Source organism: Schizosaccharomyces japonicus, assembly GCF_000149845.2.
Source record: "Schizosaccharomyces japonicus yFS275 unplaced genomic scaffold supercont5.1, whole genome shotgun sequence".
Lineage (NCBI taxonomy): Eukaryota > Fungi > Ascomycota > Schizosaccharomycetes > Schizosaccharomycetales > Schizosaccharomycetaceae > Schizosaccharomyces > Schizosaccharomyces japonicus.
In genome coordinates, this window is record NW_011627860.1 from 1,670,646 (window position 1) to 1,689,341 (window position 18,696).

General features: G+C 43.1%; 10 protein-coding genes across 10 annotated transcripts; 5 read left to right on the top strand and 5 right to left on the bottom strand.

Annotated features, from left to right (window-relative positions):
* Positions 1-3,543: 3,543 nt before the first annotated feature.
* Positions 3,544-7,003, top strand: SJAG_02883 (potassium ion transporter Trk2; the record flags this gene model as incomplete). Its single annotated transcript, XM_002174034.1, has 24 exons — positions 3,544-3,640; positions 3,684-3,838; positions 3,906-4,356; positions 4,400-4,629; positions 4,675-4,762; positions 4,811-4,922; positions 4,960-4,997; positions 5,042-5,049; positions 5,088-5,164; positions 5,205-5,231; positions 5,273-5,327; positions 5,380-5,399; positions 5,443-5,482; positions 5,529-5,558; positions 5,611-5,652; positions 5,698-5,862; positions 6,004-6,023; positions 6,087-6,102; positions 6,158-6,349; positions 6,404-6,470; positions 6,532-6,602; positions 6,664-6,682; positions 6,803-6,828; positions 6,902-7,003. The coding sequence occupies 24 exons, from the start codon at positions 3,544-3,546 to the stop codon at positions 7,001-7,003; spliced, it is 2,148 nt and encodes a 715-aa protein (XP_002174070.1).
* A 290-nt stretch (positions 7,004-7,293) lies between these two features.
* Positions 7,294-7,827, bottom strand: SJAG_06585 (hypothetical protein; the record flags this gene model as incomplete). The annotated part of the gene is made up of 1 exon (XM_011050687.1): positions 7,294-7,827. A coding segment is annotated over one exon (534 nt), but the record flags the coding sequence as incomplete, so codon positions are not given.
* A 677-nt stretch (positions 7,828-8,504) lies between these two features.
* On the top strand, positions 8,505-9,678 carry SJAG_02885 (GNS1/SUR4 family protein; the record flags this gene model as incomplete). Its single annotated transcript, XM_002174035.1, has 2 exons — positions 8,505-8,527; positions 8,715-9,678. 2 exons carry the CDS (start codon positions 8,505-8,507, stop codon positions 9,676-9,678), a joined length of 987 nt encoding a protein of 328 aa, XP_002174071.1.
* An 859-nt stretch (positions 9,679-10,537) lies between these two features.
* SJAG_02886 (gamma tubulin complex subunit Mod21) lies at positions 10,538-12,609 on the top strand (the record flags this gene model as incomplete). Its single annotated transcript, XM_002174036.1, has 2 exons — positions 10,538-10,698; positions 10,758-12,609. The coding sequence occupies 2 exons, from the start codon at positions 10,538-10,540 to the stop codon at positions 12,607-12,609; spliced, it is 2,013 nt and encodes a 670-aa protein (XP_002174072.1).
* SJAG_02887 (nucleoside diphosphate kinase Ndk1) lies at positions 12,534-13,219 on the bottom strand. Its single transcript, XM_002174037.2, has one exon. The coding sequence runs from the start codon at positions 13,109-13,111 to the stop codon at positions 12,659-12,661; it is 453 nt and encodes a 150-aa protein (XP_002174073.1). The 5' UTR covers positions 13,112-13,219; the 3' UTR covers positions 12,534-12,658.
* On the bottom strand, positions 13,177-14,310 carry SJAG_02888 (hypothetical protein). Its single transcript, XM_002174038.2, has 2 exons — positions 13,814-14,310; positions 13,177-13,755 (listed from the first exon to the last, which is right to left on the bottom strand). The coding sequence occupies exons 1-2, from the start codon at positions 14,273-14,275 to the stop codon at positions 13,333-13,335; spliced, it is 885 nt and encodes a 294-aa protein (XP_002174074.1). The 5' UTR covers positions 14,276-14,310; the 3' UTR covers positions 13,177-13,332.
* A 278-nt stretch (positions 14,311-14,588) lies between these two features.
* SJAG_02889 (nicotinamide mononucleotide adenylyltransferase) lies at positions 14,589-17,856 on the top strand. Its single transcript, XM_002174039.2, has 5 exons — positions 14,589-15,537; positions 15,584-15,878; positions 15,924-16,025; positions 16,090-16,259; positions 16,314-17,856. Exons 1-5 carry the CDS (start codon positions 15,083-15,085, stop codon positions 16,321-16,323), a joined length of 1,032 nt encoding a protein of 343 aa, XP_002174075.2. The 5' UTR covers positions 14,589-15,082; the 3' UTR covers positions 16,324-17,856.
* Positions 15,201-17,095, bottom strand: SJAG_06038 (DUF1763 family protein). The gene has a single exon (XM_011050684.1). The coding sequence runs from the start codon at positions 16,959-16,961 to the stop codon at positions 16,404-16,406; it is 558 nt and encodes a 185-aa protein (XP_011048986.1). The 5' UTR covers positions 16,962-17,095; the 3' UTR covers positions 15,201-16,403.
* Positions 16,993-17,811, bottom strand: SJAG_02890 (60S ribosomal protein L14). Its single transcript, XM_002174040.2, has 2 exons — positions 17,619-17,811; positions 16,993-17,340 (listed from the first exon to the last, which is right to left on the bottom strand). Exons 1-2 carry the CDS (start codon positions 17,715-17,717, stop codon positions 17,053-17,055), a joined length of 387 nt encoding a protein of 128 aa, XP_002174076.1. The 5' UTR covers positions 17,718-17,811; the 3' UTR covers positions 16,993-17,052.
* On the top strand, positions 17,790-18,694 carry SJAG_02891 (ubiquitin-60S ribosomal protein L40 fusion protein). Its single transcript, XM_002174041.2, has one exon. It carries the CDS (start codon positions 17,926-17,928, stop codon positions 18,310-18,312), a length of 387 nt encoding a protein of 128 aa, XP_002174077.1. The 5' UTR covers positions 17,790-17,925; the 3' UTR covers positions 18,313-18,694.
* Positions 18,695-18,696: the final 2 nt, after the last annotated feature.

Below are 18,696 nucleotides of genomic sequence, written 5' to 3' on the forward strand. Positions count from 1 at the left end.
CTGCTGTATTATGGCATAAAGATTCAACAAGGCAATGCACAAGAAGATAGGGATCCAAAATATTGAAACATTTGGATTCACTGTTAATTGAATTCAAGGTGCAAGCCTGCGCCGCTTGAAGAATATTCAAATATACACCTAAACGATAAATGGTTTTTAGTATTTCAAGCGCTTCCGTTTTTAAGCTTTCTGACATCGTTGCTGCAAACAATGCCTTAATAATTCGAGAAAAAACATCCTCTATTCTTTCTGTAGCAAGACTTCCCGATACTTCACAGTTATTAAATCGCGTTGGATGGTTGGAAAAAGGACGACGGAATTTAAAATCCTTCTGTACTAGAACATTGCTTGCATGCGTCAACTGGGCCGCAATATTATCGGGCATTTCTATTTCTGAAAATAGCATATTTGTAAGAGCTTTGAAGAAAGAGAAAGCGTTTGTTTTTTGTTCATCACTTGATGAAGGGGATGAGAGAGTCTCAGATAACGGTTTTACCAACGACATAAAACCAATGAATTGAGGATACTCTGAGCCCTTAAGATGTACCATAATTGCGGTGTTTTTTACAATATTTTCCTGCTCCGGAAGTTCCTTTGAATACTTCAAATATTTTCGATTACGTCCGCCAAGTTTGCCCAGTATCTTTACAGCAGTATGACTATGATGACGAACCGGAGAAAATGGTTGAAGGTGTGTATACAACGCATCCATCAATTCGTCTATGACTGGCGCAAGTATAGGGTCCAAAAACTCGGGTGTGAGGTTGTCAAGACAAAGCTCAAAGGTTCTTAAGCCTAAATTGACAAGCTCCGGAGTTCCTTTCAATGCATATGAAAGTGGCTTAATAAGATAGCTCATATACGGTAACAATAGGCTTAACCGAACAGGAACAGTTAAGCAAAGCTCGGTGAAAAGGTCATGTTCGCGTGCATTCCGCGCTGAAAATAACAAAGTTGTAAACGCCTCAAGCAAAGCATGTAAAAGAGGCAACACTTCTTTGTACAGAGTTTCAAATCTTCCACCTCCAATGCCCCGAAATAAAGCACGTAAAAGTAAGTAGTAGTTAAGTGGATTATTCGAATCAGGAGCCAATCTCATGCATTTTACGATGATTTCTGATACGTAAGGTCTAAGTACGGTCTCATTCTTGTGAGCGAAGAGTGATACCGTAACAAAACTAGCCGAAACAATCGTAATATGATCGCTGTTCGTCTAGTGTTGGTAAGACCGAGTTCTCCAATTCGGTCAACAAGATACCGCAAGAGAATACTGAGGAATCGGGAAGATGTCGATTCGTTGGAGAGAAGAAATTGTGGAATATGGAACAAAGTAAGATTTTGCTCCATGAGATCAATGAATGTAGGAAGTTCTGCTTCAAACATTTCAATGAATACGGAAGGCTCCAATTGAATGAGAACAGCCGCGAACGCCTCGTAACATTCCTTTTCGTCCTTCGTTTTCGGTGTGGTTAGCGGACCAATTTGTTCAGGTAAGCACTCGCCTTCGACGTTTTTGGGAACATAACTCATAACAGAAGGATTGAAAAAAGCAAAACCCTTGCTAACTTCAATTAAAAGACGCCGAAAAACGCCAACCTCAACAAGCAGTGTAGGTCTATTCAGCACAAGAGAAATATCATCAAAATTCTCTATGCGTTTGCTTTCACACGCTCGGAGTCCATACATCACAGTTTTCAAGCCTAACGTCAGATTTCGGAATAAGAATGTACCTTCTTTCACTTGTGGTTTTTTGTTCTCCATATTTACAGGATTTAATAGCTTAAACAAACTTTCGTCGTTGGCCTGTTTGTTTTCATCAAGAAGCGAATTCTCAAGAGCAAGATTCATCTCCGCAAACTTCAGCGCAAAGCTATTAAATATAGTTAACAAAAGCGAAGTAGCTTCTGAAATCTCCGGGAACCCTATAATTCGGTCAATCATATTGAGAATAAGTCGAGCGCTCATTGTCTGGATTCCATACGAAATTGAAGAGTCCCGAAGGTTACGCGAAAAGATTTTTACAATGTCAAAAACTTGTCGCTTTGTCAAATGTTCGCGTAAATGATGGAACAGGTCGGCCATCAAGCTATATGCAAGAGGTCGAAGGAGACCATATGATGCAACACTCTCTCCAAGTAAAAGTTTTACGTCTAAGAGAGCATCAATCTTGCTAACAAAGAGCAAATGAAGATCCGTTGATATTAGATGACGGGTTGCAACCAGCAACTCTTTTCGCAACACGCATTGATCTGGTCCGCAATTTTTAAAAAGTTTTATGACTGCTTCAGGAATAATTTCCCGTTGTAAAATGATGCCCGGATAGCTGCGAACCACATAAGCAAGAAATGACAGCAATTTGACCTGAGCAAGAAGAAGATGCTTTCCAGTGGAATTATTGGAAGACTCGGTTGATGGGCCAGATTCAGTTGTGACAATGCCCGTAGTGTCATGATTGCGATACTCTGTGTATGGGATGCATAACAACCTCAGTGCCAACGAAACCAGTCGTTGGATATTATGAGGAACAAGAGCTGGGTAAGATTGAAATAATAGAACACTGATTACGGGACATTCAGCCACAACTTTGTAGCTGCAGATTCCAATCTGTAATGTTTTTAGGGTAGTGTCTACATTGGAGACTGTGTGGGGGGGATTATTGGAAAAAGGAGGTTGATTAGGATTAAGGAGCAGCTCGGTTGACAAGGGCTTGCTCTCAGAGGTCTGGAACTTTCCGTGTTTAGTTGCGACATTTTGTAAAATCTCTGTAAGCATATCCAAAAGCGGTTGTGCGCAAGGTTCAAGGATTTGCTTGAAACCTTTCAGCAAATCCATCATTATTTTTAATGCCAAAATAGAGACCTCATCATTATCTGTCCGAATGAGTCGCATTAACTGCAGAACGAAATCCTTTGCATAGGGACCGAAAGCACTGCGATTTGAGAAGTTGTGCAATACCTGGAGTGAATGTGTCCGAATTTTGTTTTCCCAAGAATCCAAATCAAAGGATGGTTTTGTAATCTCTAATAAATGAGTGAAGCCTTCTATTATTTGTGTATGAAGGGGTTGGGCATAATGACTGAATATCCCTTCGATATTATCTTGAAACTGCAGTATGCAGTCAAATTTCTCTTTGAAATCTGAAATTGTTAGTAAGTATCAGCGAATTTTAATAACATTACATACCCGAATCATTTGAAAATATTCTGTTTAGTAAGTTCTTAAAGTAAGATGCATCGTGACCATTTAATTCAACCTCAGTGGAGTCAAACTGCATCTGAATTTATATTTCCTCTTACTAAAAATGCAGTCCTTTGAGGTACGTTTAGATACGCAGTTAAGGGAAATTTTATCGTCGCTTCCGTTTTGCTCTTTTGCTGCATCCACGTTCGTGATGTTAACGTGGGGAAGATTTTTTGGTGGTGAGTTTTTGTCGAGGGTTCAAGTTTAAGCTTATTTAGGTGTGCTGGTATTGTCGCAAGGCGTGCATATAGCACAGACAATTCTGAAATCTGCAATTGAAAGCAATTGGACTAAGGGAATGCCATGAAAAAGAACTTACGTCGTCTTTTGACGGATAAATTAAGTTTTAGAAATATATGGCGATACCTTCGCTCAAGAACCAGCTTTTTAGAACTTCATTGTACGCACTAGGAAAAGGTGTGAACAGAAAGCTAATATTATAGATGCATTCATTGTAGGAAATATAATTCTTGGATCTGTCATTCTTTATTGTTCTGGACACCTTCGTTATATTGATGCCTTAATGTTGGTTTCAGGCGCATGCACTCAGAGTGGGATTGCACCTGTAAATCTCAGTTCATTGTCGACCTATCAACAAGTATGTCTTGTTTTTTGAATATTTTGCATGAGCTTGTGAATTATGTGCATTTTGACTCATCAATTAGGTTACCTTGTTTATTTTCTCTGCATTTACAAATGTAATCGCAGTTAATCTTGGCCTCTCTTGTTTTAAATTATTCTTTTACCACAAAAGATACGATGCAGTTATGCTAAATAATAGGTTGCACATGACCTACACTAAAAATACAATTACAGAACCGGCAACTCAAAATAAGTCTGTGGGGAAACGAAAAATCCGAGTCTTATTGGAACAAGGGAATCAATTCCATCGTTCTGTGGCTCCTCAAAACTTTCGTGATGAAGAGGAGAGGCAATGGGAAATGAACAGACCCGTTACTCACGATTATGAAGCTGATTTGGGCACTTCAAGCTCACCATATGGTTCACGATATGATGGCTCGCGAAATCCGTCTCTTACTACCGTAGTATCTAATCCAGAACCGGAAAGAACAATTACTTTTGGGGGCGAAACTCGGCAACGGACGGCTTCTGAAGGTATAAGCTGAGCCCTATAGTGTCTCCATTCGCTAACAATTAGATACCGAAAAATCAAGAGAATCGCCCTCTATACGGAGGGACTACGCAATTCAAAACCATAGAAGAAGAAAACTTAGTCTGGCTAGTCTCCCGGCGAGATTTACACGGTCATTTACGAGCGCTGTGTCAAGGCGCTTTCAGCCGCGAAATCGAAACCGAGTGCGATCAGACGAGACAGTGCGAGAATCGCTTCCCTATCTCTCGTACACTCCTACCATCGGACGCAATTCGGTAAGGCAATTGCTATTAGTGTATACTGGTTAACCTTCAATTTAGGCATTCTACGCATTGAGTCCCGAGGAACGCGAGGAGCTCGCGGGAATGGAATACCGGGCGCTACAATCTTTGGTAGTAATTCTTGTCGGTATGCCGTCAATTGCTTCTTCTTGATCTGCTTACCAACACACGACAGCGTATTTAGCTTTCTTTTACATTTTTGGTTTTGTGTCCCTTTTAGTTTTTATATACGTAGCAAAGGTTTCATATCGATTGCTAACAGACCGGCGTATCAATCATGGCTGGTGGTACGTGTTTTGTTTTGAACTGTTTCTAATCATCTAGGGCGTTCTTTACCTCATCCTCAATGTTTCACAATGTTGGTATGTTCTGCTTGAATATACAAATCATATACTAATCATTCTAGGATATACCGTATGTACTCAATTAATGTACGGCAAGCTAATGCAAAGCTTACGGACGATTCTCTGAATTCGTTCCAGAAGGCGATTTTCCCCCAACTGCTTGGAACAGCTTTGCTGTTTGCTGGGTATGCTGTTTCTCGGAGTTTTCTATAATTAACACGACAGGAATAATCTTTTTCCTGTATTATTAAGGTAATCGAGAAAATAAGTGCCTCATGTCTAATGGCTAATAGAATGTGTATTTGGGTATCCCGTCGGCTTTTGCCAAAAAACTCCCAATACGTTCAGGTATGTATAGAATGACAGAAGCCGAACGTGTCACAGTATTAATGCTATATAGAGCTTAACCTTCTTACTCGAGTAAGAAAATATCTAAACCTCAAATTGCTCACCTCGTTTAAAGGCATCCACGAAGAAGTTTCACTTTATTATTTCCTCCAGATGTACGGATCAAGGATGAGAACTCAATGGTTTCACACTAACACACAGACAACACGTGTACTATTTTGGCAGATTTTCGTAAGTTCAATTATTGCCCAAGAATGCTATCCAGTTCTCTAACAGAAATCAGTGGCTAAATGCCATTACTTTTGCACTTTTTCTACTGCTAAATGTAAACTTAAGGTTCACTATGGGAGTATGCTGACCATTAACGCAGGTGAATAATGCGTATGTGAGAACAATACCCGTCGGTTATAGAATCGTAAATTCTATATTTCAAAATGCTTGTACACGATCTGGCGGCTTTACAGTTGTTGATGTGGCTCTTATCGCGCCTGCCGTGATAACGGTGTACATGTTCATGATGTACATTTCAGCCTATGTATGTCGGCTAAAAAAGTCGAGAATTGTTTACGACAAAATTACTAACTAAGAAAACAGCCGGTATGCAAGAAATTTATTGTCGAGTGATTCACACTCCCTGATTAAATTGCAAAAGTTAACACATTGCTTCTGTTTATAGGTCGCACTTAGTATCCGAAGGTAAGCTATACTATAGCCGCGTCTAACAATTACCTCTGACACGCTTTAGCTAACGATATACAGAACGAACGTGTATGAGGTACGCAATACTAAGCCAATCATGCTTAATGCAATTAATAATACTGATACCGAAGGAACGGTCGCTGGGTATATATACTCCGCCGGAAAGCACGAATGAGAATGGTGACGGATCACAAAATCATCACAGAAGTTTTCTTCTCACGCATGTTCGCCGTCAATTGAGTCATGATTTATGGTATTTATTCCTAGGTTTTTTCATTATCTGCATCGTTGAAGGTGGCCGACTAGAACGAGCAGAAGAACCGGTACGTTGGAGCCGAGAAAGCGCACAGTACTAATCACGGCCATCGCCGTTTCAGAGTTTCAACCTCTTTGCTGTTCTATTTGAAGTCGTTTCTGGCTACGGTACTGTCGGGCTATCACTAGGTATATACTACGAAAAGCAACCCGAAAGAAGGAAACTAACGAATACGTGTGCAAACAACAGGTTATCCAAATGCACCTTCCCTTTCAGCTGAATTCAAAATACTGAGCAAGCTTGTTATGATTGCTTTAGAGGTGAGTAAAAGAGCACTGTTGCCCGAAACACAAACTTGTTACGTTACTAACCGTTCAACAGATTAGAGGTCGCCACAGAGGTACGCCTATTCGGGGGAAAAAGCACTACTCCTGCAGCCATTTGCGTGTAGAATTGTACCGCACATACACATCCCCAATCTTCGTTATAGCACCCTGGCTAACTTACCCACTTAAACTAGGTCTCCCAAACCAACTCGACAAAGCTGTACGTTGTCCTCTTCTCCACTTTCCCCTCATTTACCGACCAGGGATGTGTACTAACTATTTCTCTACCATAGGTTCTCATGCCGTCTGACAAAAACTTCGACAAAGAAGAAGAAGACTTCTTACGAAAGAACGGCCAACCATCTCTCCGACACCTGCGGCCCCCTCAAGACTGAGCATGTATATCCATCAAGTGATGAAGTGGGGGGAGGGGGAATGAGGCTCAACAGGGAGGAGGAGTGCCTCGCCCTTCACCACCTCTCGTGCCTGTTGTGTATTGCAAGCAATATTGACCAACTGACAACGGTGGTGCTACCCCGTCCCCTCATCACTGCTTATCCTGTGATCGGCGTTTGTTGCAGACTCCCAGGGTGCACCGCGTTTCGCCCCCACCCAAACACCCTGCCGACCCTCGGATCAACGTCATCACGGCAGATACCAGGCATGCGAAACTCTATTTATTCATCTACCGATCAATGGGTGACATCATGTCGGAACTTATTCCAGCAATTAACGGAGCTGGTAGGTTAGGGCAGTCCTTACTGGGCGGTTCTGTCTGTTTCTTATTTTTTGTCTTCAGGACACCGTGCGCGCGACAGGCTGGATGTCTCGAACGAATAACCGTGTCCCTCTGATGCCCTGGTTTCCGTTCGCATCGGCCACAGGGTTCTTTGTCGCGACCAAAACTTCGCGTCGACTGGTAGCTACACGCGTCGTCTTCGCGTTTAAGGCTTATGGATGGTGGCCGCAGGAATGACGTCGTCAAATGGATACCAGATTCAGAACCACGGCGGGGCTGCAAATAACAGCAGCCGTATTTCACTGTTCCGAACTGTTCACGACCATCTTGACGCGAAAAAGCACCTGTGCTGTGTTTTCCATGGACTAGATTGGTCTCGCAACTTTTTTGTCGCGATTCCCATTGCCAGTGGTGCCTTCGTCTGCTAAATTGGCTTCTCCATGTGCCGTGCCAAGTCGGCGTGTAGGGCTCGCTTGCTCGCTCGTGTGAGTCTACATGCCGTCACGATGATGCGATCTCCCCTCGTGGGATCCGCGATCAGTCTACGTCCGTGCGCTCCCCCGTTCCGTTCGCGTATATATAACACCACTTCGACCAACGAGACAGGGTTTCCTTTGCTACAACGTGATACAGTGAGAAGCCAAAAATTTGCCTGACCGCTAAGCTCCTGCCACCACTCCTACAGCGGTTCACTTCTTGTGGTTATTGTTTCGCACCCTCGCTCACAGTCACTAAAAGGTCGCTCATTCGTCGGAACGAGAGGTTGGTAGTATTAGACGAAGATATAGAACTGGAGGAAAAAGACGAACCCAGCAGAGAAACAATCGAATTGAATTGAATTTGACCATCATTACTCTCTAGGAGGAACTTTGACTCTGCCAATTGTCAGCTGTTTTTACCATTTCTGACATTTACTGCTTTTTACTGAAGGCCCATTTCTCCACCTCCTGCAGGCTCCGTTTGTGTATTTCCGCTCCTAATTTGGCTGCTGCTCGAGTCGAACTCGGGCTTCCTGGATATCCTGCTTCTCCTACATCACTTCCTTGTGCGGCCCCCACCTCACACCTAGGCTCGTACCCCCACAAACCTTAATTAACTACACCAAACAAACAAATCCAAACTCTACCACAACCACTACGGTTTTGCTTGACCAAACGATGTCTGCTCCCGTCAGTTTGTGGTAAGTACAGACACGGGCGGTGTTTCGTGCTGCTGTCGATGCTGCGAGTTGCATTCGAGCAGAATTGGCTCGTCTCGTTTGCGCAATTGCGCAAACGAGACGTCTGTAGCAAGTTTGGTCGCATTATTTTGTGTGCTGGACAACGTGCCCCCCTCTTTCGTCGTCTTTCCGTGCTAACGTTTCGCAGGTCATTATTTGACAACTTTGTCTACTCAATTGTCGGCCGGCGACCTTCGAATTTCGAGTTCATTGTCGGCAAAACACACTTGTCGACATGGCCTGTCGTGGCGAGCATTATTGTCGGTTATTACACGGTAATTTTTGGCGGACAGCGTTTGATGCGGTCTCACAGCCCCATTCGCTTCAACAAAGTCTTTCAGTACTACAATCTTGTTTTCTCTTTGGGTTCGCTCTTTCTTGCGCTGCTGATCTTTGAACAAGTTGCTCCCATTATTCGTGAGCACGGTTTGTTTTTTTCTATCTGCAATGAGCAAGCCTGGACCCAACCGCTGCTTTACCTTTATTACCTTGCATATATTTCAAAGTATCTAGAGCTTTTCGATACCGTGTTCCTCGTTCTCCGTAAAAAGCCGTTACAGTTTTTGCATTGCTACCATCATGGAGCCACTGCTGTGCTTGTGTATTCGCAAATCATGGGCAGAACGTCGATTTCCTGGCTGGTCATTGAGTTGAATCTGATGGTGCACGTTGTCATGTACTATTATTACTACCTAGCCTCTCGCGGAGTCCGCGTGTGGTGGAAGAAATGGGTAACGCGTTTCCAGATTACACAGTTCTTCACTGATCTTGTGTTTATCTACTTCGCCGTCGCAACTGAATTGATGCACCGCGCCGGCATCAGAAAGGGTTGCATGGGTCACTGTGCCGGTCATCCCCTGGCTGCCTTCGCGGGAGTGTTTACTTTGTCGTCGTACCTCTTTTTGTTTCTCGCATTTTATCGTCACACTTACAAGACCCCACAAAAGAAAGCAGGAAAGTATAAACAGTCGGCAGTCAAAGTTATCGATGACAAAATGCAAAATGCTGAAATTAAGCTCGTGACAAAGAACAGTTCTCTTGCTGAGGTTCATTGCAATGGCATCGTTGCAAGTCTGTGCCCCGTCACTCCTAGAACTCACAACGATGATTGAGTTTTTCCGCGTTCTCCTACAAGTGTACGTTCTTGACGGCGACGAGCGCTAAAAGGGGCTTGACGTTTTGTTTCATGATCGCTACGCGTCTATATTTACCGCTGCTTTTCCACTTATGTCCTAACAGTGGAACATGCGGTGTGTGATGTGTATGGGTGGGCTCTCTTTGTGAAAACAACCGCGAGTTTTTTTTTGTTTCTAATTCGTTGTATATGGGCTGGTTTTGTACATTTAATGCCGGGCTTATCGTTTGCATGTTGTTTCTTCAATTCCAGTTTGCGATCATAAATGCTCGTGCAGACCGTCCGTGTTAGCGATTAAAATTGTGAGTGCATTGTCACATGTTTAATGAAGGTATTTCTTTGGATTGTGAATTTAATAATCCTAGCGCGACGACAGTTCACTTATACTTATTGTTGTGCTTTTGGGAACCTAAACGTCAGTTTTTTCGGGCTATCTTTTACGGAAGTTTAGACTCTTTGTTCAAAGTTTTATCAATGTATGTTTAATGACAATAGTAGATGTATGGGGATTTTTGGGTGCACGATTCTTATGTACGTCTGGGTCAAGAACAGTAAATTTATATCGACCATTTTGGATGTGCTTCTTAAAGATGTACGGCAGTTTTTTTGACTGTATTGATCTGGCTTGTTGAGTAATATAACTTACAAGTAAATTCATTTGAAGTGTTATTTCAAAAGAGTTTTCAGTGAGTATTAATTCCTGAACGTTAAACATGATCAACCTCGTCTACATACCGGGTGCAAATTTGCTTTTTCATGTACCACCCTTGTGATCTGGAATCGAACTTCTATTTTAGCTACGACCTTATAACACATGTTCTGACTTATTTTTGTTGATGAGTGAAGTTGATCTTATTCTTGAACAATTGGTTTCCCTAGTTTTTTCAAATGAATCTTCGCTGAAACAGAAGGAACGTTACTTATTGTACAAAAAGTATGTTAAAAATACAAATGCTCCATCAATAACATATAATCAAGTAATATCTTCTGTAGAAGGGTAAGTTCGGTAACGTTCATGTTGTGTTTTTTTATGTTAACACTTTTTCTGAAATGAAGAATTGCTGAAAAGCAGAGTATTTTAGGAAGGGAGGATGTTGCTAATTGTCTTCATGCGCGTTTGGCTGAGCTCGATCAAGTGTCTTCAAACTGGAGAGTGAAGTTAGGTATAGCTAATGTGTTGCACTTGCTGCTGACTTTAAGCGCACATCCTAGAGATGTTGTTTGGCCAAAGGAAGAACAAGAAGAAGACATATCTGACGAGCTTGCTAGTGAGAAACTCATAAACCAGGATGACACTTATCTCTCCGCTCCATTTGAAGGGGAACATTGGGATATTCCTAATTGGGAATCCTCTGATTCAGATACATCCGTCACATTTTATGAGGAAACACCGCCAGTTATTCCCGATAATGAGAATATTCAAGACCCTCAGTATTATCCACACGCCAAAGTCTCGGAACACACGGAGGATTATGCTTACCAACAATACGAAGACCCAGTAAGTCATGCCTCTGAGACATTACTACAGAGGATCCTAGAGAAAGAAAGTAGCGGTACGCCTCAATTACTGCAGCTTTCTCAACAGTCTATGCTCTACGAAATTATATATATGTTAATGGGCTACCAAGGCCACATTTTTACTTGCGTGGAGGGCGTTTTCCGTCCTGCGCCCTTCGATTACTTTCAAATTCAAGGTTTGTCAACTAGTATGCAGGAACATATATTGTCCAATTTTTGCAACTGGGGCCGAGAACTGCACATTCTTAATCGTGTCGCAAGCACTAAACATTGCCGATTCCTGCCGTCGTCCCCTTCAGACATTGAGCGTCTTCCGCCTTTTATATTCCAAATCATGACTGTCTGGATGAATGAAACCGTTCAGAACGAATTACTACGCATGGAGTTGCTGGTGAGGAAACATGCGTACAATATTTTAAAATTGGAGCATGATGTTACTGACCTCATTGTCTTCGTCGAACTTCTCACAAAGCGTCTCATCAGCGGGTGCACTTCTGTTGACGAGTTTCTTCATTGTATATTCAACATACATATCGGAAGGAGGAGCAATTCTCTTCACTTCGGAGAGTTCTTTTCTAAATTATATTATGAAACTCTATCGACATTTCTCAACATATCGAAGATAGACGCTGGATACGCTCTTCCAACGCCACTGCTTTACATTATCAAAACTTCGCAAAGAGTCAACAGGCAAGCAGCAAAATCTTTGTTAAAGCAAACGTCTGAGAAATATTTTGCAGAATCTTGTTCTGAAAGTCAGGCGCCTTCCTTTCTGGTCTTTGTTTTACGTTATCAACAAGCGTTATATGAGTTAACGACCATTCAAGAAACAGAAAAGCAATCAGATCTGACAGTGCAAGATACCTCACAACTTAGTGCAGGTAGTTTCTCCTTGGAACTGTCAGATACCCTACAATCTTACACACTCAGATTTAAAGAGGCGTATCTCGCCTTGAACCAGAAAAAAGCAAACAAATATGTGTACGGCCATCTGGTGTTTATGAAAACGGTTTATGACTTTTTATTGTTGCTCTCATGGGAATGTTCGAGCGGAGGAGTTTCTATATTTCTGAAAGACATCCTTACAAAACGAGTCTTGGACTTATTTAATGCTGCTCTCAGTTGTGTGCATACTGATTCGCTAGCAGACGTCCTGAAAACCAGCGTTTCGAATGCTAATGACAATGACCGCGCTGTTCCGACTTCGGAAGACTGCAATTCACCGTGCATCATGACATACCTTGCACACATTCTCATTCATCCTAGTCAACCCATAGCCCTCGAAGCCTTCCACTACAGGTCTACGCTTTCAAAGGGGATTATGAACACCATGCCTTTACGTTCGTATGCAGTGAATATGTGCATAGATGAATTCAATTCATTCAGCTAATCTTCATTGAAACAAGGAACTAGTGCGAATACTACTACATGATAATCCTTTACTCGTACAACCAAGGTTGCATAGTGCGTTCGAAAGAAAGAACCTCGGATGGCTCAAACCAAAGGGCAATTTCGCGTTTGGCACTTTCGACAGAGTCGGAGCCATGACAAACGTTACGACCCACATCGACACCGTAATCACCACGAATAGTGCCAGGAGCCGAGGCAAGAGGATTTGTAGCACCGAGCATGACACGTCCAGTTTTCACGACTTCTTTTCCTTCCCAGATCATTGCACAAACGGGACCTGAAGTCAAGAAAGAAACGAGGGGTTCAAAGAAGGGTTTTCCCTTATGTTCGGCGTAATGTTCTTCAGCCAACTGACGAGAGGGAACAATAAGTTTCATGGCTCTCAACGTATATCCTTTAACTTCAAATCTTGAAATGATAGCACCAATGAGTCCACGTTGAACAGCATCGGGCTTGATGGCAATAAACGTTTGCTCGTTCATTTTTCTTCAATTGTTTTCTGAGATGTTTTGGTTGGTAGATGATGTTTGCGGTTTCCACGTTTATTTACAAACATCGGGTTTGTTTACATGCCCCGTGTACACACAAAAAAAAATAAACTAAATAAAATAAAATAAAAAGAATAAAAAGGATAACATTTATAAGAAAACGGGATTACGGATGAGTACACTGGGTAATTTTTTTTTTTTAAAAAAAAGAAAAATTACTTGTTTATGTCTATGTCATTTGAAAATGCGATCAAAGACTGAACATAGGCTGCTTCCTCTTTATCTAATACAAAAGGAGCCCCAAAACACAGCAGGACGGTGCCTCTGGCAGATAGAAATACAAGAGAAGAGTGCTGGGTAAAGATGAGATAGGTTTTGTTTTCACGTTGGTCGACAGTCGCATATCGAAATGCGACAGCTTGGCCTTGTTTAATGTCTTGAAGAGAGAGACGTAGCTTAGTAGGAATAGGGATAGAAAGAAAAATAGCAACATCCGGTTTTGAGAGAGAGCTATCTCTAATGGAAGCTGACAGTACAGAGCCTTGTTGTACAAGTCCGCTTACAAGACGTCCGAGGACGTGAACTTGCTTACCACTGGGAAGTTCTCGTAAGCATTCACAACGAGTATAAATGAACCGCTATATCGTGATCGGTTAATACTATCGTCACTAGGAAGCTTTCATGAAGCGCACATACCCCGGTGTATAATTCAGAACCGCCCTCCGAGAGACGAAGCCTGTATAGTTCCTGAAGTTGCTTCACGAGTGCCCATTCCCGAGAGACATCATCCATGTACACTATGTACGATGGTTTCGGTGAATCTTGACCGGCCCCATAAATGAATTCATTCGTCACCTCGGGAAAATTCGGATCTTCACAAGTCTTGACTAATGGTTTACCAACGATTCGAAGGAGAGACCCGGGGAGTATGGGCTTTAGTGCTCTCGGGAACCAATTCGACAAATTGAAGAACCGGACCATGAACTTCGACACGGCAGCACCGTCTCGACTTGCATATTGCAGAACAATCTGCTTACTGCTAGTTGTCGACTTGCTTTCTTTGTCTACGTAACCGTACAAGTACACACGATTCCAATCTACCTCTACATCTACTACATCCTCCCACCGTTTTGCTTGCCTCCCAACTAACTGCTCCATTCGGGCACAGAGAACACAGGTCCTGACTTTTGGTTTTTGGTGGAGTATTAAACTCACTAGAGTTCACAAAACCACACAATTCACAGATAGAGAGCTGTAACAGAAATCAGTGAATGTTTTAACAAAGCCTTTCATTATGCGGTAAGTTGCATTTTATTTCCTTATTATCGAATAGCGATGATTGCCGAATCGCAACGCCTCAATGCTCACCATTACCCGCCCTCACTACTTCACACTATCCCTCACTATATACTTTAACGAAACACAGCTCTATCTTTTTGCTCCTTTAATAGCGACATCCGCAGTTAGTAGCAGCGACTCTAGGTTTCGCGATTGAGATGAGTCGTCTACGCTCTCCGCATTTAGGACATTGTTACTATCGTTGCCGGTTTCCTACCAAAAACTAACGGAAAACCACTCGCTTGGAACCCATTTCACTGCAGAATAACATCGTAAAAAGTCAGTTTCTTGTTGGATTACGTCTGGTGCAGAATTCGCGTTTTCCCCGTATTTGTTTTTTAACCGTGTATTCCCGCTCTTCTTCGTTGCTCGTTAACCTCTGAAGAATTCAAATATCTTCACGGACAGTTTTTGGACGGTTGTTCGAATTGTGACGCACACGAGAATCCTTCGTTCTTTTTGGTCAATCTCTTTCGTTGTTTTTACACGTGCACACGCACACATACACATATACACACACAGTTTCGTCCCTCGTTTGGGTCCCTCGTGGCTGTGATTTCTGGAAATCTTCTGTTTTAGGTTGTTTGTTTCGTTCTCTCATTTTTTATTTGCGTACATTTTTTTATTATGAGTCAAAAACCTGCCTCGAGCGACAAGAAGTCGATTAATGGTTTTGAAAGTATGGACGAATACAGTCCCGATGAGGATTGGTCGAGTGAACATGCCCAACGAGAGCTTGAGCAACGTCTTCGCCGTCCTAGTGTGACCCGAAAATGGCAGCAAAGCAGCCATACAGGTCCCAGCATCACACGCCAATATCTGGCCGATACGTTTAAAGATGCTATAGATCTTGAGGAGGTGCCCCGAGGTGTTGTCCGGCAAGCTCAGCAGCTGAACGACTATGTATTTCCTTCTCATCGACTTCGTCAGACGCTGGCCGACGAATCAAAGATACCACTCATTCTGGTCGCTTGTGGTTCCTTCTCCCCTATCACATACTTGCACCTCCGCATGTTCGAGATGGCCTTAGACACAATTCACGAGCAGACAAATATGGAGCTCGTTGCTGGCTACTTTTCTCCGTAAGTCTCAGCCATTAACTCCATGTTTCATATGCTAACCTTTCAGCGTAAACGATCATTACAAGAAGCCGGGCCTTGCTCCTGCGTTCCATCGCGTCCGTATGTGTGAGTTGGCTTGTGAACGTACTTCCAGCTGGTTGATGGTTGATGCATGGGAAAGCTTACAAACCTCGTACACTTGTACGGCCCGAGTACTTGATCATTTTAATGAGGAAATTAATGAAAAGCTTGGTGGCATCCGGTTAAAGGATGGCACCCAACGCAAGTGCAAGATCATGCTCCTGGCCGGTGGTGATCTTATTGAAAGCATGGGTGAACCAGGCCTGTGGGCGGATACTGATGTACGTACTAGCAGCACTCCATTCAAAACTAACTTGCGGTAATAGCTTCACCATATTTTAGGCAATTACGGCTGTGTCATTGTAGAGCGAACAGGCACTGATGTTTGGGCCTTTTTGCTCGCTCACGACATTCTGTTTGCTTATCGCGTATGTTCTCGTGCTAATACGTCGTCTACTCATACTTGCTTCATATGCTAACTATTCTGTGTAGGGGAACATTCTCGTCATCAAACAGCTTATATATAACGACATTTCTTCGACGAAAGTGCGACTATTCATTCGACGTGGAATGTCGATCCGCTACCTCTTGCCAAACTCTGTTATTCAGTACATAGAGAAACATGGTCTATATCGTGATGCTGAACCAGTCAAGGCGATCCTGTACGATAAAGTGTTTTGGGCAAACAATCGCTTCCTATACTAACATGATGGAAGCAGTAAATGATCGTTGAATTTGCTCAGGCCAGCACACACGGGAATGAATATGAACACTTCTCGAAGTCTTGGTGTTAATTTACGAATGAATTAGTCGCTGCTGTCTATGCTATCGCAAAATCGAGGCAACTGTGCTGGCTGCAAATATATGTGGTGCCGTTGGGATACAAGATATACCACCTTGTCGTACTGGTCGTACGCATGGTATATGAGTGGACGTTCCTCTATCCGCCGACTATTACTCGCGTAAGGTTGTCTGAACTTTTTATGGTGCTCGATGCGACAAATATTTCGGAGCAGGCGATGCTCAATGGAATGCTTTTTCGTTCCGGCAGTTTCAAGGAAACGCAATGTGTTTGCTATCCATTCGTCCGACCAAAACCGTTCAGGCAAACGGAACCCACTACGAAGTAATTCTCGGAAAGCATTCCATTCCTTCCAATGCGCTGCACGAATTCCAGCCCGCCAAAGAGACCGAAACGCCGACCTTCGGAAGGCAATTTTGGATAAACACTCCATTTCTCCCCTTACTAGCTGAGAACACTTGTAAAAACGCTCCCGCAAAAGAGGTTGGTTAAAGGAGCGGAGGAGTGAACCCTCTGCCTTGTCTAACGGCACGATCATACTATAGAACTTTCCCCCGTACATCACTCCCCTACAAGCAAATCATTGACCACTGCCGCTCCATACAATTCTCCCCCAATGTACACAACATTCACGCGGATACCACACATTCCATTTAAGCCTTAGCAAGGGCGACACGGACCTCGTTACGGCGTTGCTTCTTGAGGCGCATGACGGCAAAGCGCTCGAAGTCGTTGAGTTGGCTGCGAACCTTTTGGGTCTCGAACTTCTTGGCCCAAGCAGTAGCTTGCCACTTCTTCTCAACCTCTTGAGCCTTCCACTTCTTGGCAACGATGCCACTGCGAGCACCACGGGGAAGGTCCATGACAATGGGAGTCAAGATCAAGTCGTTGTAGTTGATGACTTGACGGGCAACCTCGTCAATAGGGGAGTCAACAACGGCCTATTCAGTGTTAGTGATTATAACTCAAAACCTTTTACAGCCGAATTAACCGAACGGGGGAGAACCACACACAACAAAAGAAGCTCCGAACCAATTTGCATTTTTCCGAATTTTTTTATTTTTTTTTCCTTTTTTTCCGTTCTTGAAACTTGGGAAAAAATACAAAAAAAAATAAAAAAATTCGGAAAATTCACAAGTATAGATTTGAAGCTTCCTTTCCAAGCAACAATAGTCCCTCGCGTCTCTGATCATTCTCTCTCGCTCATCTTCCAACATACTCTCTTGTGGTCAACAATGTCGACAATAACAGCGATCTTGCTCGTGTTCTTAACGAGGACAACACGACCAACCTCAACGTAACGCTTGAATCCAGCCATTCTTGTAATTTTTAAGATGCTCGGTGCTCCGAATGTGTAGCGTTCCCGGTATGCGTTTCCCCCTGTGTTCGAAAATATTGGTGTTGTGGTCGTGACTGTCTTTTTCCACCACAACATATCCACAACAACACGGTCTTACCAAAATCCTTGCGAGACCAACCACTTTTTTGTTGACGGAGGTTTTCTTGGTGTTCGTGAGTTAGCAGCTATGCAGATTTTCGTCAAGACTCTTACGGGCAAGACCATCACTCTTGAGGTCGAGTCCTCCGACACCATTGACAATGTCAAGAGCAAAATCCAAGATAAGGAGGGTATTCCCCCCGATCAACAACGTTTGATTTTCGCTGGTAAGCAGCTTGAGGATGGCCGTACCCTTTCCGACTACAACATCCAAAAGGAATCCACCCTCCACTTGGTCCTTCGTCTTCGTGGTGGTATTATCGAGCCCTCTTTGAAGGCTTTGGCTTCCAAGTACAACTGTGAGAAGATGATTTGCCGCAAGTGCTATGCTCGTCTTCCTCCCCGTGCTACCAACTGCCGTAAGAAGAAGTGTGGTCACACCAACCAATTGCGCCCTAAGAAGAAGCTTAAGTAAGCGATTCGATTTGCTCTTCGACCTGGTGTCAGGTTTTGTCAGCACCTTTTTTTTTGTCTCGTCCATGTGCGTTGCTGAATGGCATTACTTGCAGTACGCTGTTCTTTGAAGAGTAAATGATACAAGAGCTTTTCATGAGCCGGAACAAAATATACAATGTCGGTAGAAGCGGTATGGGTGATTCGTAGTCCAGAGTTGTCTGTAGATTGGAATGCGCTGAAGTCGTGCATTCGCGATTAAGCTTTGTGGGGCCTGTCGCATTGCTTAGCTACAGATCGCTTAATATTTTATAGTTGTCACATCCCCACGGGTAATCCCCACGAAACGTGTCAGAGTTAAATTTCAGATCCAATAGATAATAATAGGCGAATGTGTTCACAAGAC

Bases quoted from the DNA above. Each gene is read 5' to 3' on its own strand.
- SJAG_06038 (XM_011050684.1), bottom strand. From the start codon at position 16,961: ATGTACGGGGGAAAGTTCTATAGTATGATCGTGCCGTTAGACAAGGCA.
- SJAG_02891 (XM_002174041.2), top strand. From the start codon at position 17,926: ATGCAGATTTTCGTCAAGACTCTTACGGGCAAGACCATCACTCTTGAG.
- SJAG_02890 (XM_002174040.2), bottom strand. From the start codon at position 17,717: ATGGCTGGATTCAAGCGTTACGTTGAGGTTGGTCGTGTTGTCCTCGTT. The intron at 17,341-17,618 runs GTATGTTGGAAG...AACACTGAATAG, and splicing joins ACATTGTTGACCACAAGAGA to GCCGTTGTTGACTCCCCTAT.
- SJAG_02888 (XM_002174038.2), bottom strand. From the start codon at position 14,275: ATGGAGCAGTTAGTTGGGAGGCAAGCAAAACGGTGGGAGGATGTAGTA. The intron at 13,756-13,813 runs GTATGTGCGCTT...ATCACGATATAG, and splicing joins GTTCTGAATTATACACCGGG to CGGTTCATTTATACTCGTTG.
- SJAG_02887 (XM_002174037.2), bottom strand. From the start codon at position 13,111: ATGAACGAGCAAACGTTTATTGCCATCAAGCCCGATGCTGTTCAACGT.
- SJAG_02889 (XM_002174039.2), top strand. From the start codon at position 15,083: ATGAGTCAAAAACCTGCCTCGAGCGACAAGAAGTCGATTAATGGTTTT. The intron at 15,538-15,583 runs GTAAGTCTCAGC...CTAACCTTTCAG, and splicing joins GTTGCTGGCTACTTTTCTCC to CGTAAACGATCATTACAAGA. The intron at 15,879-15,923 runs GTACGTACTAGC...TTGCGGTAATAG, and splicing joins GCCTGTGGGCGGATACTGAT to CTTCACCATATTTTAGGCAA.